Raw genomic sequence first — 24,130 nt, 5'->3', positions numbered from 1 at the left:
TTCTTTTCAACAATTCCATGCTCAACTGGCTTAAATCCAATGGTATCCAAATGACACTAAAGATTCCCAGCTTTTGATACACTGAATGATTTTCATCTCATTTCAAAACTGTTTGAGACCTACATTTCCTTTCACTAGCACCAGAATATTTATTTTAACATTTTCTAATTATTACCTAGAATAATAAGGGCATGGATCAATGCAATTATTCAAATAATTTGCACATATGCATTCTGCAATACAAATACACATGGCAACACCCCAAAATTGGGCCGTCAGCTACTCAGGACTACAGTGCAGTGGCTCAAAACGTTCCTTTGCCATTGATCTGAAAAAGTAAAAATCTGTAGGAAAGGCAATTCGGGGGAGGAGGAGGTCAAGTGTATAATGTAAAAAAAGATGGGGTGCACAAAAACTGAGCACACACAATTAGCGTCATTTTTATATAAGCTAGAGGCTATTGGTCCTATTTATTTTCAAGATCTAAACTACATGCCACTTCTTATCAGCAAAGTATTCCAATAAAGCATTTATTGTATACATATTATGTGTCTGTCTCTGTGCTAGACTCTGAAGATAAAGAGATTAACAAGAGTCCTTTACTTCAAGGAACTCATTGTTGAGTAGAGGACACAGCAACCTTACAGCCTGAGGATGATAGGACAGAGGTTTGTGTGCAATGTTGTATACAACTATGTCTTGCTAGGGCAAAGGTGTTTGGAAGGACTGTTGGGAAGAAATGAAACCATTTCAGCTGGTCACATTTTATAAGAAACGGATGAGATAATGCCCTGAAGAGAGGGGTCGTATCAATTGATGCTCAGGTTTCTATCTTTAGTGACTGAGTGGATTACTCCCTGAGATAAGAAATACAGGGGAAAAAAAGATGATGGAGGCCAGCCCCGTGGTCGAGTGGTTAAGTTCCCATGCTCCGCTTCGGCGGCCCAGGGTTTTGCTGGTTCACATCCTGGGCATAGACATGGCACCATTCGTCAGGCCACGCTGAGGCGTCATCCCACATGCTACAGCTAGAAGGGCCCACAACTAAAATATACAACTATGTACTGGGAGGATTTGAGGAGAAAAAGCAGGAAAAAAAAAAGATGATAAGCTCAGTTTTTGCGAGGCTGAGGTTCATATGGCACATTCAAGCAGAAATGTACGGCAGGTGGCTGAAAATATGAGTAATATTTGGAGGATAGAAAACAGTGAGAAATATAAATTTGAGAATCACCAAATACTCAGCATATCGCTTATAAATAATAATAGATGAAACACCCATGAGAGCATTCAGGTAAGGAAAGAAATCAACTGAGTACAGAAAAATAATACTTAAGTTGTCCCATAATGAGACTTTCCTTCGTTTCCCCAATGGAATATAGTCATTGCCTTGTGCTCTATCCCGCGTCACTCTGTGAGTCTACTCTATGGTTTACATTATTTCTGGGAGTGGATATTTGCTTTCCCACTAGATTAGGAACTCACTGAAAGCTCTGGGTTTTCTCAGAGTGCCTAGCAAATACTTAGCAAATGTTTATTAAAATATGCATGATTCAATTCTTTCACAAACAGCATGCATGGTTTCTAATATTTTAGTATCAAGTTCCAAGATTCAGGCAAAAAAAAAAAATGTGCCCAATTGACATGGGCTCATCTTGGTTGTCCATCCAGAACTCCTATTTCCCATCTGTACTCTGCCAGCTCTGAGATGATTCCTGTTCTCAGAGTGTTAGACAAACATCAAAATCCTTAATGTCAGATATTTTCTGACTTCCAGTTGAGAAAATTCAGCCCATTAAATAATATGAAAGTAATGAATTTTTTTATTTGTTTAAGTATTTAACCCTTTTAAATGCATCAGTCTTAGAGAATAATTATTTGGCCTCATTATTAATAATAATTTTTTTAAAAAATCATTTCCCCTCAATACTGATAGATTTGCTTATCCCTATTTAATAGCAAGCAAGTGCAAGACAGTCAGCTAGGGTTGGCATAAACACTGCAGTTATATAAGAACACAAAGCCAGCCGGACATCCTGAGTACTACACTCTGACCGACAATTCTCACACTTGACAGTGCATATGTATTACCAGGGAATCTTATTAAAATGCCTCTTCTGATTCCATAGATCTGGGGTGGGGCTTGATTTGTGCATTTCTTACAAGCTCCCAGGTGATGTCAATGCTGCAAGTCTCTTAACCAATTGAACTTCTTGGTCACAACTATACTTTTGACTGGGCAGGAGGTAACCCTTTGGTGGATTCCGATTTTATGGACGAGAGATAGACAGTGACAAGAACCATGAAGGAGGGGGGTGTGTGTCTGACTCCCTTCCTTGTCTGGGGAACTAACATGTTTTGAATCTCAAGGAAGGAGGGCTCATGAAAAGCTCTATGAGCCTGAGCCTAAATAAGTTAACTTTAGTGCTCAGGTGGCAATGTGTGAAACAGAATTGGGAACAGGATCAGTCTTCTCCTATCCCTACCTCTACCCCATTCCACAAACCACAGCAGTTTAATGACTGGAGCAATTCAGTCCACCTCAAATGAAACTACGCCCTGGGCACTCTCTGAAACATCTGGAGGAGACGTGGGTGGGGGTGGGTGAGTCTGCTGTGAGCAGTTGGAAGCTCTGTGCAGTTCACATGCAGGATTCCTGCGAATATGATTGCACTCGTACCCATGGACCAGTTTATACACACTTAAAAGTAGCATTGGTTTAAAACTGATAGTATGAACCAAAACCTATTCAACATACCAGGAGGAGGCTTCTCTGTACGCTGAAGAGTGCACTGCTTCGTTCGTTGTGCCACAGAAATCTCACCTGGAAATAACTTCCCTCCTGGACTCCAACAGATATTCCAAAACTGATTATAACAGCTTACCAGATTATAAGAGTAATGTCTACATTATTTCCATTTCTATCATTGTAAAATGAGAGTATTAATATTTGGCACTACATAACCTTAAAATTGCTTAGAGAACAGATGCTATATTCGTTGCTTTAACTCATTTTTTAAAGTTACTTTTCCTCTTAACAAGTTTTTATACACTATTGAGGTTTTGGTGCTAAAAGAGCAGGAAGTCCTAAAGGGATATCGATATTTCATCTACACAAAATACCAGCAGCTGATGAAGAATTTAAAGTGGATTAGGAATTCAAATTTCCTCTCTGTATGGAACAGGTTTCTTGCCACCTTAGTTTTTCACATCTGTTTCTCGTTAGTAAATCCAAGCTGTTGTTTCCAGCACTGTAGGAAATTCATAGGCAGTCTGAAGCGAAGTTTGCAGACTTATGTTCACACTTGCTTCTCCACCCTCCTCGGAAGCAAAAGAGTTTGGTCATCTTTATCGGGCAGAAAAATGCATACGGGTTTTTCTTATATAAGCAGAGGAAGAGAAAAATTCATGCAATAAAAAACTTCACTTTTAAAATAAAGAAGGGTATGGACTCTGAATTAGTCAGTCAGTGAACTTGCTGACTAATTGCTCTTCTCTCCACTGCACTTTATCACCTTAGATTAATCAGGATGTGATCAGCAGTCACTGACTGGATCAGTTCTTCTGCCTCATCTGGTCTAGCAATCGCAGTCACTGGTGCAGAGCAGAAAGCAGACATCCTCTTGACAACTTGGAGACCGAAACACACTGCCACACAGGAAGGCAGGAGAATTGGCCCTTCTTATCTACACAGAGGGCCAGAACATAGTCCCTGGGGTAATCATTCCATTATCCACTCTTATTTTGTGTTTGGGCACAGAACAATACAATGGTTAGGCAAAACCTAACACAGATTAGATGGTTCATTTTGCTTGATCCATCCATCAGTTCTATTGATTAAATGGGTGGTTCGCTATTTTATTTCCTGTGCTAGATGGGCGTTCATTGAAATATTAACAAATATTACTGGAAAAATATTTCCTCAGTCAGGTAGATCCTGGAAAGGCTAAACAAATTCCTCTACATGAGATTTTTCAGGTTCTTTAATGTGGAAATTTCCATTGTGATCCTCCACTTGTGCATCAGTTTTTTCTTTCAGTTTTCTTGAGATGTAGTTGACATACAGCAATGTGTAAGTTTAAGGTCTGTAGCAGAATGACTTGACATACGCATACTACAAAATGATTACCACAATACGTTTAGTTAATAGCCATCATCTCATATAGACACAAAGAAAAAAGAAACAAATATTTTTGTCCTTGTGATGAGAGCTTTTAGGATTTACTCCTTAAGCAACTTTCAAATACACTGTATAGTATCGTTAACTACAGTCACCATGCTGTACAATCCATCCCATGACCTATTTACCTTATAACTAGAAGCTTGTACCTTCTTTTGACTCCCAACATCTAATCCCCCGCTCCCCGCTCCCTGCCTTTGATAATCACAAATCTGGTATCTTTTTCTATGAGTTTGCTTGTTTGTTCTTTTTAGGTTCCACATATAAGTGAGATCATACTGCATTTGTCCTTTTCTGTCTGACTTATTTCAGTTAGCATAATGTCCTTAAAGTCCATCCATGTTGTTGCAAATGGCAAGATTTCCTTCTTTTTTATAGATGAATAATATCCCATTGCATATATATATACATATATCATCTTTTCTTTGTCTGTTCATCTGTTGACGGACACAGTTTTTCTCACGTCTTGGCTGTGGTAAATAATGCTGCAGTAACATGGGAGCAGAGATATCTCTTTGACGTAGTGATTTTGCTCCCTTTAGATAAAGGTCCAGAAGTGGAATTCATGGATCAGATGGTAATTCTATTTTTAATTTTTTGAAGAACCTGTGTACTGTTTCCCATAGTGGCTGCACCAATTTAAATCCCACCAACGGTGCACAAGGGTTCCCTTTTCTCCACATCCTCACCAGCATTTGTTATCACTTGTCTTTTTGATAACAGCCATTCTAACAGGTGTGTGGTGATATCTGGTGATATCTCGCAGTTTTGTTTGCGTTTCCCTGATGATTAACAATGTTGAGCACCTATTCATGTACCTGTTGACTGTTTTAATATCTTCTTTGGAAATATGTCTATTCAGGTCTTTTGCCCATTTTTAATTGGATTATTTGTTTTTTATATACAACTTTTTTTTTTTTTGAGGAAGATTATCCCTGAGATAACTACTGCCAGTCCTCCTATTTTTGCTGAGGAAGACTGGCCCTGAGCTAACATCCATGCCCACCTTCCTCTACTTTATATGTGGGACACCGACCACAGCATAGCGTGCCAAGAGGTGCCATGTCTGCACCCGGGATCTGAACTGGCAAACCCTGGGCCGCCGAGAATCGGAATGTGTGAACTTAACAGCTGCGCCACTGGGCCAACCCCTATACAGCATTTTTTAAACATAGTATTCAAAGTCCACTTTAAGGCATCATGATTTGACAGAAAGATTTCTAGCTTTATATCTCTGTCAACTGCTACCTTTGCAACATTGAATTATAATCCTCAATTTCCGCACTGTACAACGTGGATTGAAAAAAGTCTGTAGGTTTTTCGTAAGGAATGAAAGAGAATCATGTAATGTGCCTGGCACTCAATACATGGGACCTATTGTTTCCTTCCTTATTAGTGTTGTTTTAGACAGATTACAAAATGACGAATTATGTGACTGACCTACGTTCAATTTCCCATGACTGGTTAGTTCACCATAAGACAATGTCAGGCCACAAAATTTCTTGTGCCATGAGCCTAATCTCACCTTGGTTGTGCCTTTATCATTAAAGACTTCTTTAGAAGCTCGAAAGTTTAGCCTAACCCTTATACACTACCATCTTTCCGAAAGGTGCTCTAGTTCCAGAAGGATTCCATCAATCACAGAGGTCGAATGCTCTTATCTGTGTGCTGTACTCTGGCCAAATAATTCTTTGGTACTCTAAAAGTCAACATGGTTTGAGTTTTATTCTGCGAGGAGAACAACTATAATTTCAGCAGGGCGATGAGTCTGTTCCTTGTTATTGGCTTGGCTATCCAAGAGTTAACTACCTTTAAAATTAACTAGTACCCCTTTAAATTTCAAATGAATTAGACCATGGCAGTTCCCTTGGCCCAAGGATAAATGCCACGGAAATTAAAGAAAATAGTTCTAATGTCAGGAAACAGCAAAGGTCAGATAGGGTGAGATGATTACTCTCATCATTATTAACATTACTTTGCATTTAGATAGCCCCTCTCCTTTGCCAGACTCATTCTCATTCCATCCCATTGCTTACTAGCTGAGCAGCTTGAGGAGCTCCTGATGCCCTCAAGGGTGATCCTGCTGTGGAAGAGACGCAGCAGGGCAGGAGGGGAGTGGGCAATTAACCTTTAGGCTGTATTTGCTCACTCTAGTCCTCTTTTGCAAACAACCTGCGAAGAGGTGCTTACTTGAAAACAATACCCGTATAAACTCAAAGCCTCTCCTGGGACTTCTGATTTATCTGGATTTAAGAATTTGGGTTTTTTATTTAACATAGATTTAAAATTGCAATGATGTGTGTGTGTGTGTGTGTGTGTGTGTACATTTGGAAAGTTTGGATATTTGTTGTCAGATAGTAGTACAAGTGCTAACGTGTAAGGACTGAGGCAAATTAAGAATAAGAGCTTAATTCTCCGTGTTGAAAGTAAGGTAAAAGGCTTCTCTTTCCTCCCTTTTCTTAGAGCATTTACATCAGAAACCTTGTAATTGTAAGTAGTCTCTCCTCTCCTTTTGAAAACTAGATAGGCCTTTTGTCAGCTTTATGACCCAGGAATGTCTTGTCAGGAGGGGGAGCCATCTCTTGAAATGTAAATATCGAGGTAGACAGCTCCCCATCTCACAGTTTCTGTGGGAGGGTAGGAACCTAACTTTGGTGGGAGGCTTGCTCCAAATTACAAAAGTACCTTCTTTCATAGAGATGTGAGTTTATTTTTCCTCTGGATAAGCCAATGTGCTAACACAGATGGTCACCACGATTACCAGGTAAATTTAGGCTGAACTATATGTGACAAATGGTGCTGTCAAGTCCTCTTAATTGAGGACCACTTATTGTTTATTTTGAAAACATATATGTAATAGGTTGTATCTGCTTGGCTGTATAAAATGGTGAGATTTCTTTCTGTCTTTGCAATCTCTTACTGAATTGCCTGTGATGAGCATCATATTCTGGTTTAAACACTTATTCAATAATAAAAGTGTTTTCATCTCTGCTATCTTTGTGGAAAGGATTTCTGGAATGGGAGAAGATTTCGTTTTTATTTCCCCAACACCTGACTATGCCTTTAATTGGAATAATGGACTCCAGATACCAATAGAATACCTACGTCAGTTATTCTTAACCATAAATGTGTATTAGCCTCATCTGCAGAGTTTAAAATACAGATTCCCAGCCTCACAGTCAGAGATTCTGACACTATGTATCTGGAGGGAAGCAGTGGAGTCCACACTTTTAACATCCCAGGTGATTTTGATACAGGTGGTCAGTGGGCGCCATTGTAAATGGATGTTTTGACATAAATTTTTTAATTTACCATATGAAAAGTGTTTCCTTTTTCTGTTCTAGTCACTTCCTGCTCATTTATAAGTTTTCTTTACGTTTACAAGTGTGTAACTATGGCATCAGCCGGGTCCTCTCTGCTGAGCCATCTTCTTACTTTTCGGCCTTCTTTTCCACACATAACAGGGTAAGGCTTCACTGTCCTTCCCAGGCCTCTGGCCCCTCACTCTCCTAGGGGCCACTGCCTCCCACGTCGCTGAGGAGATGAACACAATAGGCATCTCTCAACTTCTCTGCCTGTGTCTTTTAGCTCCTTCTCTCCTAAATCAAAGAAACGGCTACGGCTTTTCCAGATCAATCCCTTCACTTATACCTTTGATCTTTTCCATATTTTCTTTCTAATTTCTGAATACTTTCCCTTTACTCATGTATGCTCAGATCTCTAGTCCTGTAATCTAAAAAAATCCTCTTTCCTCATTTAAATTACTGGCTCTGGTTACTCCTCTCTTTCCTTCACCACCAAAGTTTCCTAAATAATTGTCTATTTTCATACCTTTCATTTTCTACCCCCATTCACTGCTCACTCACTGCCCAGGGATTCAGCTCTCACATGGCTGTCTTTGGTTTCAACCACTCTCCTCAGACCCATATTTCCTACTACTGGATAGAGGCTGCCACCAAAAGTTCTAAAAGCTCCCCAAACCCATTATCTCCAAATCCAAACTTCCTTTCTGAAACAGGCAACTGTCCTGTATCTTTAGCATCACTTAACAGAATCAACATCCAGCTATCCAAGTTCAAAACACCCTCTAGTCTTCCCTTTCTTTCACTTCCCAAACTGGACCAGTCCTCAAGTTCTGCTGAGTTCACCACAAAATATCTCCTAATAGCTGGGTCCTCTGCTGCTCCCACTGCCACTGCCTTCAGGATATTTCTCTCGGCTTCCAGTCTCTTCAAACGTGATTCTATCTTTTATACTTTTCCCAATGTCTGCTGTCTAAAACAAAATGTGACCACACCAAACCCTTAAAAAGGTGTGTTTAAAAAACCTCAATGGGGGACTGGCCTGATGGCATAGCAGTTAAGTTCAGTGTGCTCCGCTTTCATGGCCCAGGTTTATGGGTTGGGATCCTGGGTGCAGACCTACACTGCTTGTCAGCCATGCTGAGATGGCAATCCACATACAAAACAGAGGAAGATTGGCACAGGTGTTAGCTCAGGGCTAATCTTCCTCAAGCAAAAAAAAAGAAAAAAATGAAGATTAGCAACAGATGTTAGCTCAGGGTGAATCTTCCTCAACAAAAAAGAAAACAAAAACTCAATAGCTCTTCATTGCCTACAAAATAAAGACAAATGTTTTCATTACACAAACAACGCACAAAGTATTCTTGCCAAAACATTTGAAGCTGAGTTTCCTCAAACCTCTAGCTCTAGTTACTTTACAGGATATACAGGAAAGAGGAGCATGTTAAATGACACGTCAGAGTTGCAGCCAAGCAGATCCAGAGTGTCAGAATTCTACAAAACAAATGACCAAATTACTTAAAGAGATAAATAGCATTTTAGAAAAGCAAGAAACAGAGAGGAACTGTTATAAATTAAAATAGACTTAAGACATGGATCAACAAACACACCACGTGAGTGCGTTAGAGCAACTTGGTTGAGTACTAGATGACATGAAGGAATTATTGCTACGTTCATTAGATGTATGCATGAAGTGCAATGATTTATTTAAGTTCTTTTCCATTAGATACACACAATGAAAGATGAATAATGGATTTATTTTTAAATATTCCAGAGTTGGGGGCGGTAAGAAGGAGAGAGGGATGAAACAAAATTTGTAAAAGTTAATAACCGACAAAGGTGGATGAGCAATATGAGTGCTCTTTTTCCTAATCTCTACTTTTGTATAAGTTTGGAGTTTTCCATAATAAAAATGGCAAAATGTACCCCACAAACCATCATTTGCGGGATTCGAAACCATTAAGAACCCTCCCTTCGCATACTTTTCCAGACTTCCCTGTAGACCCATCCCATCCTGACCTCCACGTTTTGCTTCATCAGCCGCTCACTGGCCCTAGGTCTGGGCTCAGGAGGACATTCCCACACATTCTGATCTTAATTCTGGAGCAAACCAGATTACCTCTCTTCAGATAATTTGGCAATCTCACATCAACTGCATAACTACCTCCTGATTGCTCTAAGTAGATGGGCTGCTGCCATCACATATATACATATATAGGAGTCCTGGCAGGTTTGGAGAATGTCAAACAGGCCAAAATGCATTTCAGTGTGCATGGCAGACTTGGAAAAGCAGCTTCAGATTGTCCAACCTTTATTCTGTAAATGTTGAACTGTGCTCTCTCACTTTACCTGAATAAAACGGCAAATATTTAAATGAAACATTGAATTACTTCTCACAGAGTGCAGATTTTAGGAACCTGTGGGACTGTCCACTAATATGGTCAAAATCTCATATCTATCACCATATTGATGGGTTGCTGTGAAACGCATTCTGAAGCTGGCCCGTGTACTTTAGTGGTGACCAACATTTCACTGAGATAGTATTTTTTGAGTATTGCATAATATTTCACAATCATTTTCTTAAGTGTTATTCCTAAATAAATCTATTAGCATATAAGGGCAGTTTTGAACATTCAAATTAACGTATAGAGAAAAAAGGCATCAAATAGGCAAATTTTGAATGAAATTAGCCTCTCAATTTTATCACCCACTAGCCAATACTTTTCACATCTGTGAGCAGCCATTATAATAATATTAACTATGATGAACACTTTGTATGTTAATGTAGGTATAAATTATAACTCCAGAAAAATGTCTTTTGTCATTTGCCATTTGTTAATATCTACTTAATATAGAGGGATATCCCCCCTATTTTCCATAGTATTTAAATAATTTATTATTCAAACATAATCACTCTTTCCAGATACAATTAGAGAAAAGATTAGGTTCAGACTTACCAGGAAATCTACTGTGGAGGTTGGCATCACAGTTGTAGCCATTGAACTGAGCAGACCCCGGGAGCACTCTCATTGTTAGAAGCAACAGCAAGCATATTTGTTCCATTGCAAAACCTAGAAAACAGCGTCTCATCATGTGGGCATCACCAGCCTTCACTCTTCCTGCTGGGGAGACTGAGGCTGATCTCATTCGCTGTCAGATAGGCAGGCACTCTACATTCATGCAGTCAAGGTCATTAAAGGTCTAAGGATTATCAGCAATAATGATCAGCAATGAGGCAGAGATTTTGGTCACAATATTTCAAAATTATTTTCATTCTTTGGCTTCAGTTTGCTAAGAGTTACAAAACCAGGCTTTTGTAGTGGAAGAGCTAAGGTATAAATCGTAAAATTTGCAAAAGCAAAATTCTTTATTATAAATAGGAAGAACTCCAACTAAGTACTTGGCAGATTAGAAGAGCATAGCTAGGCAGACTGATGAATTTGGAGACAACTCTATACTTGAAAATACCCATATACATGAAGTCAAAGGAATTTAACACTCAATACATGATTCTCAGAGAATGCTCAATACTCTTAATGACCAAATAATGTCAGCAAAGAGTTCCCCTCAACAAAGGAACTCCAGATCAATGCTACTTCTCAGTTCAATGGTTTGTATATCATTTGCTCAAGAAACACAGAGATAAAGCAAAAGGGAGAACAGAAAAACACTATGCATGGAACAGACATGCTGGATCCTCCAAGGACTGCCCATTGGTGGATAATAAGGGATGATACAGACATATGAAAACCTTGAGTTCCTACCAGAAAGTAATGGAAGGTGATTTTTTTAAGTTGTCAGTGTGGATTGAACAAATAAATATAAATTGACCTTGATACTTAAACACCAGTCAGTCTAGTGCTTAATTCTTTTTGCCGAATGCCTTTTATCTGCCTAATAAAGTTAAAACATCTTCCAGAAGTATCCAACTTGTTCTCAGAGCATAGTTTGTGCACTGAAAAAAAAATCTTTTGGGTTGGTGGTTTTGGTCTATACCTAAAAAGCGAAAATAAAATAAAACTGTAAATGGTTTGCTCAAATAATTTAGTGCAATTTTAAAAGCTTGGGGTTTGGGGAAAATGGTATTTCAGCTGTCCTAAAAGATCTACTCTTAGACGATTAATCAAGTCTTTAGCAAAAGGAAGGAAATACATCTTGCTTTTGAATCATCATTTTAGTATAACAAGTTCATGGTGAACAAAGTCACTTTGGTGAGGATGTGGGAAAGGAAGGTAAGAGTTTACTCTCAAAAATAGACTGAAAAAATATTAATTCAACAGGACCTTCCTTCCTTCGGCATTATAACATACTCCTTAGGCACAAACCTAATGACTTTTGGGAAAACAGCCACATGTCTGGTTAGTTCTGCTCCCCTAGGACACTCCATTAACAAAAGGCTCACACATGGCTGACTCAGACTCCGGGCTCTCTTGGCCACACCTATGCCTTCCTTGTCTGGCTCCTCAAGACACTTCAAATAGATTAAGATAGCCCTGCTTCTCTGGAGTCTTGGAAGACTACTAGGAAAAGGAGCAGCTTGTTTCTGAGTGGCACATCCCACCACATACACACACACCTGTTCTCTGCCCTGAGATTCCCTCCTCATGATGGGTCCCATTAATTCCCAGAAAGCATTGGAGACTCTAGACCCACACTGTTGTCTTCCAATCTAGGGACGTCTCCCACCTCTAGGGATTCACAGAGTCAAGAATTTTCATTGGTGAGTTATTTTTATAATTCTGAAATGCTCTCTAGCTTTTATATTCTCTCACAGGAGACAACACTTATTGAGTGCACACTGTGCACAAAGAAGGCACGGTATGCCAGACCGTTTACCTATAGTTCCTCATTCATATTCCTTATAATAATTAGATAATATTGGAATTATTACTTCATGTATAGAGAAAGGCAAATAAGGCTCAGGAAGTTCAAGTAACATGGAAAATAAGCGGAGGAACTCAAGGAGGTCAAGCGGAGGAATTCAAGTCCACTTCTCTCTGGTAATAAAGTTTGCTGCATGAGCTACCTAAATATCTGTTATTAAATAAACTCACTGGTTTTTTTGCTGCCATTTATCATTAGCTGTTTTCTTTGGCTTTTTAAATTATGTACTCTTTAGTAGGTCTTCTCATCTGAAAATGGATAAACAGATTCTTATGTAGTGAATACAATTTGCTTAGCGGGTGTATTTTATCATATGGGCATTATGAGGGAGAAGACTATTTTTAAAAAGAGGAGAAGAGCTTTTCATTGTGAAAACAGTGAGAATTATCACTACAGGCTAAACTGGACAGGTCTGTGTTTACCAAAAACGGATGAGAAACTCAACCTGTTTGAAATAACGTAATGACAGCGGCAGTAAAGTCTTAGCTTTAAAACAACCGATCTGAGGTTGTCCAAAAGAGGCACGGTTCTCTCCTTCACGCTTTGGATGGGACCTACAGCACTGCCACAGAGATTAAAACTCTTAATAAACACTTTTTGATGAAAAGAAGGTAGAAGTAAAAGGCAGCTGCTTTAGCAGAAAATAGATTGACTTTGATATCGGTAGATATGGATTCAAATCCCTCTCAGCCATTCTCTAAATTTCCCATTTGAAAATCAAGATGACGATCAGAGGACCTTATAAACTGTAAGTGTGTAAAGAACGCAGCACAGTCTGGACACACACAGGCTTGAAATAGTAGTTTCAGGAACACAACATATTGAAGGGCGAGTTGTGCCCTGCACAAGGGCATCCAGTATAGGGGGATAGTGACGGGGTCTGTGTTTGCTCCTTTGGACAAGCCATGGGCTCTGAAGCTGGACTGCTGGGCACAAAGGTGTCCCACGGGCTAGTTAAATCACATTATTATATTTACAACGATATTTGTACTGGTCTGTGTTTTAATATTAAGGTACATTCAGCAGGGAATTTTAAAAAGGTACCCACATCTCTTGTATAGGCGGTATCCACATTTTGATCCCTATAACGTTGGCAGTGCTTATGGCATTTTAAAGACTTTGGGAGGCTCTTGATATTCCATCTACAAGTTAAAACAAAATGACCTATTAACTTGAACACTTCCCATCCTCAATCTTATCTCCATCATTTCCTCTGCACCCAGAAAAAGTGAGAATCAGCTCACAGTAGGAAGCGTTGAGGTGCTACTTGCCACAGTCCTAAAGTTCTTTTCTGAAATGGGATTGCTTGGGATTCGGAGACTATGTTGAGACTCTTTACAATCATCAAAACACAATGCCCCGTTAGCTTGGGCTCCCTAGCTCCTGGGCAGGTGTGAATCTAGACATGTGTACTCCAGTGCTGACTTGGCTAAAAGAGGTTAGTTGAGCTTCACGTCACAAGGCAGAACTCAATGCCTGTGATCCACTCTGGGGTGACCTGAGGTGCTTGCCGTCCCCTTGTGGCTCCAGCAAACTCTGGTTAGAGAACCTGAGCAGAGGCATCTTCTCCCATCTTCTCCACTGTAACTAAGTGCCGCAACCAACGCCCCTACTTTGGTGCTAACAGGGGTGGACAAGGATGCTGAACGCAGCCAGTGTTACAAAATACTAGTAACAGAGTCCTAGATAATAATGACCTTGAAGATAGGCATGCACGAGGTCTTCGCAGGTCTTAACTTAGTACCTTCATAAAGTTCAACTGACTGGGATTAGGGGAAGAAGAGGAGGATGGTCTGCACCACATTGAATTTTAAGGAATTCAGAAGTATCGATTTAAAAGAGACATTTCCAGCTCTTAAATGGATACTAATAGGCTCTATGTTTCATACTTAGCAATACAAAGGAAGTCATATGCCAAGTGATTTTCTGTCAAATATATCAATACTTCAAATATTAAATTTTCTTTTTAAAATGATAACGTCTTCCAGAATATGAGTTTCTAATTTGTTTGCTTGAGATTGACCTTGAGTCAGAAAAATATCATTTCACTTTCAATTCTTACTCAGTTTTATGTAAATTGATATAGTTCTGTCAGAAACATTGGTCTCAAGATTTTATATATTTGGTAATCTTTTTTTCGACCTTCCTTTTATTGAAATTTGTCATGCGCCAGGTACCGTGTTGTGTTTAATATTCAACTACTAACAGAGGTTTAATTTTGACTCATGTTACAAATGTGGAGATTGACACCTAAAGTTCTTAATTGCTCTGCCCAGAGTCACAGACCTAGTAAACAACAGAGCAGAACTCAAAGCCAAGCTTGACCTTTGGAATTATTGCACTACTCTGTTTGACTTAATTGGAGTTTGCCCAATAAATAAAATTAATGCCCTGCTAATTTTCAGAAAGTAAATTATATTAATAATGTATGCCTAAAATATGCCTTACACTAAATGATTCAGATCTTTGTGTCAAACTATTTTTAATTGTCTTGACTCTATTTCACTTAGGCGATGAGTGCATAAAGAATATTATTCTCTTCACAAATGGATGTAATGACAGTACTAGTGAGTTTTAAGGGCTGACTGCACCATAATGTTTTTTTAAGTATTTCACACATATTTTCTAACATGATATGTAATTCATTCTCTTTACTATGAGGGTGAGAAAACTAAGGCGCAGAAATGTTAAGTAACTTGCCCAAGGTTAAACAGACAACCAGTGTTAGAATCGAGATTCAATGCACAATGACCCTAGAAACCACATTCAACTGTTATGTGACACCACCTTCCAGAAAAGGACACTTATAACACTCAACCAAGTGGAAATGTGGCAATTACGTGGTAAGGTTGATCAATATATGTAGATTTATTCCTACATTCATTCAGCAAACATTACTGAATGCTTACATGTGCCTGGCACTGTCCAAGGGGCTGAGCTACTGCAATTAGCAAAATTTTTATTGGCATAGAACTGACTTTCTAGTGAGGGAAGTCAGAAGAAAACAAAATTTGTATGTGCAATACAGAATATATTTGTGATAAGTGCTATGGAGTAAAATAAAGCAAAAAGAATGATAGGAAGTTCTGGGGTGGAGGATAGAGAGTATGGAAATTTTAAATGGGGTTGTCAGGGATATATAATCAATCCATAGAAATGAATCCCAGGGGAAGAACACTGCTTCAGTTATGAACTACCAGGTCTACCTGTTTTTAATTTGTACTTCACTTCTATCTCTCTCTTTTTTCTTTTTTTTTTTGGCTATTATGCATCTCCCAAATAAAACAGACTTTTAGTGCATAAATTATTCTCTGGGAATAACTTGGACACTTTGAACAGCTGCATTAACCTTTTCAAATGAATAAAGGTGGTTCTTAGTGCCTGAGAAAAGTAATTTATTAGATAGCACTCCTACGAACTGAGAAAAAGTGAGCATGTTCAAAAGTGCCTCTATCTATTCTTGAGAAATAACTTTTGCGGAAAAAAATTGGCTCAACAGTTCATCAAAGTTTCATACTTCCTTCATTTTATTGCCTTCATATAGGCTGGTCTGTATGATACTGTTCTAGTTGGGAAGGAAAACAGAATATCCAAACCAAACATCATTTCTTCAAATGTTCAATCATCATTCTAAGATTTATGTGTTTTTCACTAAACTAAAGCTGATTCTTTGTCACACATATTCACAAAATACGAACGGGCTCTTTGGCACCGGTGATTGCCCAGCCCTCCCACTCTCAGCCTCTTCTGCATTTACTGAGCGACTACTCTGCCCAGGCTGGCCGGCCCCTCCTTCCCGGAGCTTCTGGCTCACCCACCGAAGCCTGCTCCTCAGAAAAGATCAGAAACTCTTCTGGATGCTTTCAAGGACTGGAAATAGTTTAAAGAGATCCGAGGAAAGGAGAAGACAAGAAATGCATGTATTTTAAGAGAGATCTAAGTTAAAGTTAAAGGAATAAGCCTTTTGAAGCAACCAACAGGACCCAGGTGAGATCAGGGCCAGAGAGGCACTCAAGTTGTACAGCTGTTGCTCCTCCGAGACTCACGGGGTTACACAGTCTCGCCTCTAGAAAAGGACATATCGACGCACCCTCCAAAATCACCAAAGTGCCATGACTATTCAATGAAGAAACATGCTTTCTGATGGAGTGTCTAGACTGAAGCTCTGTGTTTTTCATTTCTATGTTGCGCTTGGACAGTAGAGGCAACATATATACTAAAAGGAAAATGAAAGTATAAAACTTTCATCAGAAATATCCATTATTGCGTACACATATATTCTTTAACCTAGAGTGTCTTTGTCTTGCTAAACAAAGGATAAAACACACCATGTACTTTCAGAATAATGCCTCAAACAAAGAAGGAAACACGTTCAGCCATTAGGAAGACATTCAGAAATTTTATGACTCTAAAGATGCTGCTGTTCACTATAAGGAAATATGAACGCTCCAGGCTGTTCCTAAGAGGAAAATCCACTCCAATTTTCTCTGACACAAAGTGAGTGTTCATTTATTTCCCTTTGCCTGCCTTTCTCATTTGTCTTTCCGTTGAGGGTTCTCTCAAGTAATCTATAACATTTAAATGATCTACAGTGTTTAGTTTAGAACATTTATTCTAGCTCCTTAGTTTTGGGGTACTGACAGATTGAATGAAGTCACTCTAAAAGCTTTTTCTCAATAATTCATCAGGTTCATTTTCAAGATACATGTACTATTTATTCTTCTGAAGCAGCTTTGAAGATATGTTTGTATATTGACTTCTTTCCTCCTTTCATGAAATATAGTGATAAATTAATAATAAAGTGATAATTTAACTATTTAACTTAAATGCCTGTTTCCCTCTAATTAATTAAATAATTGACTATTAGTATGATTATATCAGAATGAACTTATTTCTTTCTTAGTAGAGATGATATACAAAATATTTATGAGCAGGCACAGCACAGGAATCAGCCACTCAGAAGGGACACCATGCTGATATATTCTGGCTGAAAATCAGCCCACTCCCCCCCAAAAAGACGTATTTGCATGGGAATCAATAATGATAATGCAAAGATAACTTCATACCTTGGTCAAATCTTGCATAAGAATAAAAAAAAACCCTTTCTATTAGTATGCCACTGTTTGAAATTCCTCCTTTTATTAATTCATTTGTTTATTCATTCCACAAACTTTTCTTGAGTAGTTTTTAAGTGTCAGACTCAGGGCATGCGGATCTAGTGGTGAGCAAAACAAACATGGTCTTTACTCTCATAGAGGTTACAGACGAGAGGGAAATAGTCGTTAAGTAACAGTCACATACATAAAAATATAATTGCAAAGTATATTTGGTAAGTGCCATGAAAGGAAGTAAAGTGTGCTTCAAGAAAGTAGAACAACAGGACCTTTAATTTAGATGGGAGGTGTCTAGAAAAGACTTTCTGAGATGTACCATATTGATAAGAATTGAAGAACTAATTTGAGTTGGTCAGATGAAGTCTGGAAAACAGCCCTCCAGGTAGAGCTTGCTCCATAACCAGAGGCCCCAAAACATAAAAGCAGTTAATGTCTTGTGAAATTTGAAAGAAGGTCCATGATGCCGAGCAAGGAGGAAAGGGCCAGGGCATAAGTCTGAAGGTATGAGCAAGGAGACCATGGAGCACCGTAGACTGGGAAGCATTGAAGGCCTTTGAGATGAGGACTAGGATTGTAACACCGGGAGTGGAGTGAAGTAAACAAATTTAAAATATTATTTTAACAGGAAATAACAGGACTTGGTGTTGAATTCTAGGTGCTGAGTGAGTGAGGGAAACCAGGTCCAGCTCTCAAGTTTCTGTCTTGATCAACCAGGTAAATGGTAGTACCATGTATTGAGATGGAAAGTAATCTGGAGGGAACATTTGCTGGAATGGGAGCAAGGACGGAGAAGAGACCAAGATATCAGTGGATTAGGGTCAAATTCATTGCAACCTAAGTTTTCCGTACGGAAATATAGGTATCATAAAAGATGAATAGAAAGAGGCAGGATATCAATCTTGTTTTAAGTTGCAAGAGCAAGCTTCTGTTGGTTATCACAGAGGGTCTTATAAAAAATAGTATGTATTACCAGGAGAATGTTTCTAACACATTCAGAGGCAGAGCATCTTATTGAGCAGTTGGGAACTACAGCTACCTCAAGTAATCAAAATTACCCCCTGAAATTCCTTAAAATGCCCATCTTTATGTGGGATTCAGGAGTAATAGAACGATATTTTGAATGGATTTCCTCCTGATCACTTCTGTTGCCCCACTCCTTGAGAATAGAACCTATATGAAAAGGAAAATATTTCCTAATTCTGATTTCCAAATATCCTTATTTTAAACTCAAAGTAGAGAAAATAGCCATAAAAATCCATGGGTTTTAACTGCTAGAGACAAAGGGGATTTTGGCTTTCCAACATCTGGGCTTTAACTTTAAGAGCCAGGCTTGGAGGACCAAGCACAGTGTTTGTACTAAAGCCCACAGAAAAGATGTGAGATAGGATGTGTCATAAATGCGATGCTCTGCCCCACACGAAGCCGCTTGGAGAGGAGTAGGAACAGCAAGAGCGTTTAGATTCTGATGTGAGGTTTTCTTTCTGCTCCTCACTTTGGATAAAAACATCCAGGCAGATACATGGAATCTAGACGCAAAAGGGACATACGCCTGGCTTTCTGTCTAAAATCTGGTAGGAAGCATCTGTCAGAGCACCCACGCCAACATGGGCAAGTCAGAATTGAGAGGCAGTGGTGATGGGACAGATCTAGACAAAGAGAATTCCCATAGTCTTCCAACTGGCATGGAGACATCTTACAAAGCTTCCATACCCCTCAAGAGAGACAGAGAAGAAATTGAAAATTGACGTATGTTGTACTTTACTCGGAAGCTAGCAGGTAGTGGATAGCTGCAAGATGGATGGCCCAAAGCCAGGCGACAGCTGGGGAAAGTGTTGGGAGCTCGGAGTTCCAGTAGCACCAATAACAGATTATATGTGTAAGGCAGGAGGTACAGTCACCGGCAGGAGATAGGATAAACCAGTGTGCCTTCACCATTTTGAGAAAAGAAATCATAAGTTATGCCAGCCATAGTGGACACGGCAAGGGCAGTGATGACACCCAAAAACCAAATGGATGAGAAGTCTCCGCTAAGGCCAGTTAGGACCACAAGATGGTAAATGGGCGTATTTCCCTCACCAATGCCAGGACAGTAAGAATTTTTTTAAGTAGCTAATGTATACAATAATGACTACTATTTATTTTATTTACATAGATTTAAAAATTTATACAATTATTATTGACATTTTTAATACTTATTAATAATTTACCAATATTACCTTTTAATTCTCACTGCAATCTTAAGAGATAAGTACTATAATTGTCCCTATTTTACAGGTGAGGAAACTGAAGCATGGAGAGGTTAAGCAGCTTCCTTTAGGTCACTCCCCCCAGGAAGTGGTATAGAGATGGCCTCTGAACCCAGTTAATCTGGCTGCAGAGTCTGTGCTCTTAAACCTGCGCCGTACTGTCTCCCTACCCTTCCTTTCCATACGTGAAACATGTGGAGGTTAGAAGGGGGATGAGGAGAATTTTGACCATGACTGAATAGTTAACTCCCAAAAAACTAAATTTTAAACCAGAGTTATCTTGAAATGGTAAGATTAGATGTTTCCTGCCACTGGCAAAAAGCAGTCCCTTGTGTAATCTGAGTTCACTTAAAGAGAAATAACAAAAATTTCACTTGAATGTATCCAAGATGCAAACTAATTTTATGTACAAAACCCTGTACGGAGAAACACATTACCCGTGAGCTCTTCACAGCTAGTTTTTCTTCTCACAATTAAAGAGATTACTATCTTTGGAGATGAGATCTATATAACCAGGGTTATGTTCTCAGAAGCTGAGGCCACCACAGACTCTAACACAGCCTTGAGATGTGGAGATTCCAATCAGATATTATTATTCTCATATCTTTGTTTTACTTATTTTATCCATCCATCAATTCTATCTGTTGTGGTGGTGATGGTGATTGTTGAATCATTTGATACTAAGTTTCAGATGTTTTGATGCTCAATATTTCAGCACACATCTCCTAAGAAAAAGAGAACCTTCTCCACATAACCACAAAACCGTCACCAAACTCAAGAGAATTACAATTAATTCGTAAAAGCATCTAATATCAATTCCATATTCAAATTTCCCCAATTCACCAAAAATATATTTTATATCTGATTTTTCCCCAATCCAGGATCCAAAAAAAGAGAAGAAAGAGATAATACAACTAACTGCAAAGATTTATTCATTGCATTTAGGTTGTTACAGCACATTAGTCTCTTGTAATGTAGAAAATCCCACTGCTCTGATGTCATGTTACATCCATAAAAATTCTATGGTCCTACCAGACCAAAAGAATGTGAGGAAAAGCAAGATTCTGTCAAAATCAGAAATACTTAAAGCTAGATGAAATTCATTCAAATATCTTAAGAGTCAACAAATGCAAAGTTTAATCGAACATTAAGAGCTGCATGGTTGGGGTTGCAGAGAGAATTGCATAATGTGTAATATGAATTTAAAGAGCATTAGAAATGGATTACATGGGCTGATGAGTTATGTGGGCTACACCAACAAGACCAACCATTTCTCTAACTTACAAAGCCCTTGTATAGGCTGTAAATAAGGTTATGTTGCATGATGGTTACAAATAAGAATCTACTCTTATTATATGTAGGCATAGAAGTATTTAAGATAACAAAAAATTAGAGAATTTTTTATTATCTTAAAGAATCGATGCATGTTGGTATTTTTAGTAATTCAAACGTGTTAGAGAATTTGACCTATTTAACTGAAAGTTTAGTCCTTTTATTCTGATTTAAGATGTGTAACTGAGTAAACAATTTAAACTTTTTATTTAAAATTGACATGCTACCAAGATTATATACATTACTCAGATTTTAAAGAAAAAGTAAGATTGAACAAATTTTAAAAATCTCTTTTTTATTTTTAAGCATTAAGTACTTCAGATGTTAGTTATAGCAGATAATCAAACTCCTTCAAATATATTAAATTTCCCTTTATAAAAATTTGGTATATTTGGTTTCCTTTTTAGTACATAAATTAACTACTTTTGCATATAAAATCAAATATTACTCAAAGACCCATTAAAAATCTTTGTTAAAGTCTACTAGACTTACAGACAAAAAGTCAGAATTTGAACTTACAATCTTCGAGGATAGCAAGATTTGGTCATTTATAGCTTTAATTGAATATTCATCCTTAAAAATTTTAGTATATATTTTTCAATTATTCAGTATTGAGCACCAGAAAACCTCACACTAAACAAAGAGTAAGTCGGTTTTTTGCTTCGGAAACCACCTTAGATGTAGAGTTCATATCTTTAAACGCTAAAATCATACACCACGTGTTGAAATGCTTACACTCGGAGCACGACAGGGGAACGAAGAATGTCAGTTTGATGCTGTCTGTGTCGCATTTCTGTAGAGTCATAAAGAAATTCATTGACTGGAATAACAGGAATACCACACATAATTTTAAATTAATTGCGTTTCTCTTTTTTCCCCAAGATTATATAGTTGAACTCACTGATGGTAAATGCCAGTTTGATGCGACTTTACAACATGCACAGGATATACATTTCTGAATGTGTTTCTGCCCTCAAAAAGGTTTTCATCAAGAGGGAAATAATTTAGCCTCATAATAATTACATTAATAACATTAAAACTTCTGGAAGTTAATTTAGGAGAATATCTTTCTGATCTTGAGGTAATGAAAGATTTCATAGGAAAAAAATTATTTTACCATCATAAATTGTACACTGGGCCTCCCAAAAACTCATTTCTAGAGGCTCACTGAGATACTTTCATTTTCATGTTACCTATTAATTCACATAACATGACATCTGTGCAACATACCCCGACACACCCTTGAGTAAACACAACCAGAGGCTTGGACTCTGGTTCTCATTCCATCACTGATTGTCTGTGTGGTCTTGAGGAAGTCACATAATGTGCCTTACTCTCAGTCCCCTCATGTGTGACATGAAGTATTTGACTAGAAGTCGACTGAGGTGACTTCCAGCTATGAAGAGCCAATGAAACCACCATGTTTCAACACCTGCAGGGGAAACAGTGATGAATTCCCCAAGGACTTTCCTTCTAACATCACCTCCCTTATCAGAATTTACACTTTACTGCATCAGCGGCTTCAGAGATCTTCCCCTGCCTTCTTACCCTGTCCACAACTCGATGAGGTGGCAAATGTTGCATCCAGGACACCCTTGTATCGATCTCTTCTCATTTTATAAGAAATAAAATCAGTGGGAGGTCTCACAGCCTGATCTCAACGCTGGTAAAGGGAGGCATCAGCCCTTCCGCTTTCAGACAGCTCTGTCCTTCCACAGACAACGTGGTTAGATTAAAATTACATGAAAAAAACATAAATCAGTTGCTATCAGTTTTAACTTTTATTTTTTTCCCCTTGCATCTACATTTTTGTTTGTGTCTCAAAGGCCTTTAGGAAGCAATGATCACAAAATGAAATAGGCTGCTGGTAATTTATAAGAGCAGTTTGTTCTGCTTCAAATACATTTCAACCGTGTTCTCATTAACGTTCACGATTTTTTTTTTATTATTTGTCGAGCTGTTTCAGGATGTAATATTAAGCTTCATGACATCACTCTGAGGAATACACTGAAGCCAACAGAGCTGCCTTTGTTTTTTAGACGTGGGAATTGTTGCCAAGTGGCTGCATGTCTTTCCCGGGTAGTGCATGCTTTTTATAGATAATATAAAAGAAGATAACTAAAAGCAGCTCCTGAAATAATAATTTCTAATATCTCCAACTTAGCTGCTTGCTAACAAAAAAATTGTATCCACAAACTAGAACACTTTGGGACATGATGAAATCAGATCCATAGAAGTGTTAGCCAGTTCGATCAAGTAACTTACATACACAAAAGGATTACTTAAGAATCAATGTTGAAATCAGGGGGAATCTAAAATTTAAATATGTATATTTAAACATTTCAATTAGCAGCGTATTAATTGTTTCTATTTTATGAATTAAAAAGGCCATTCATAGATTACTGAAGGTGATCATGATATCAAATCCTTACTCTGAAAACCAGTAACTAAACGGAAAGAATTAGGCATTGCCCCTGACTTTGCAGTATTTCTGACTTAAAATGACTCATCAAAAAAAGTTTGTGTGTTTAGGAAATATGGCAAAATATTAAAAATCATGCTATTATATCAATCTCTTACGTATTTGAAATTTATCATAATAAGATTCAAAATCAAGTGACCTCTAGGTAACTTATTCTAACTGTGGTACCTTGTGTAACTCACTTTGCCTCTCTTGGACTCTCCTGTTATCTATAAAACGAGGACCTACAAAATCTAAGTGACTAAGTAACTATACCTAGGTTACAGAACCTTTGAAAAAAGGACATTTCATCCTTTATCCAGTAGGGTTAGGGGAAAGAGGCAGAAATCAGCCCAACTTATTTATGGGATCAAAGTCAATAATGTCAAGACATTGGAAAATGAGAGTCCAGGAGGACAGGAAAGTTACCACTTCTTAAGAAGATAGCTCATTGTGTCTTGGATGAGATGAACATATTCCAACAAAATCATAGCCCTGCCATAGCCAGAGTTAGGAATATAAGACATAACTCTAGACACAACTTTTCACCTCCCGTCTCATAAACTAAAATGGCCTCTGGGATCTGAAGCACCAGACAAGCTCTAGAGATG

The 24,130-nt window shown here is 38.3% G+C and overlaps 1 protein-coding gene across 1 annotated transcript in view; it reads right to left on the bottom strand.

The window, feature by feature from the left end:
* Nucleotides 1–24,130, bottom strand: part of ZPLD1 (zona pellucida like domain containing 1) — a 67,831-nt gene that overhangs the window by 26,773 nt on the left and 16,928 nt on the right. Inside the window, exon 2 of the mRNA XM_046659671.1 lies at nucleotides 10,440–10,553. Coding sequence (XP_046515627.1) covers nucleotides 10,440–10,553 — 114 coding nt within the window. The remainder of the gene's footprint in view (nucleotides 1–10,439; nucleotides 10,554–24,130) is intronic.

The sequence above is a fragment of the Equus quagga genome, chromosome 4 (genome assembly GCF_021613505.1).
Source record: "Equus quagga isolate Etosha38 chromosome 4, UCLA_HA_Equagga_1.0, whole genome shotgun sequence".
NCBI classification, from domain to species: domain Eukaryota; kingdom Metazoa; phylum Chordata; class Mammalia; order Perissodactyla; family Equidae; genus Equus; species Equus quagga.
Note: the sequence above shows the minus strand (reverse complement) of the source record. Positions and strands in the feature narration are given on the sequence as shown.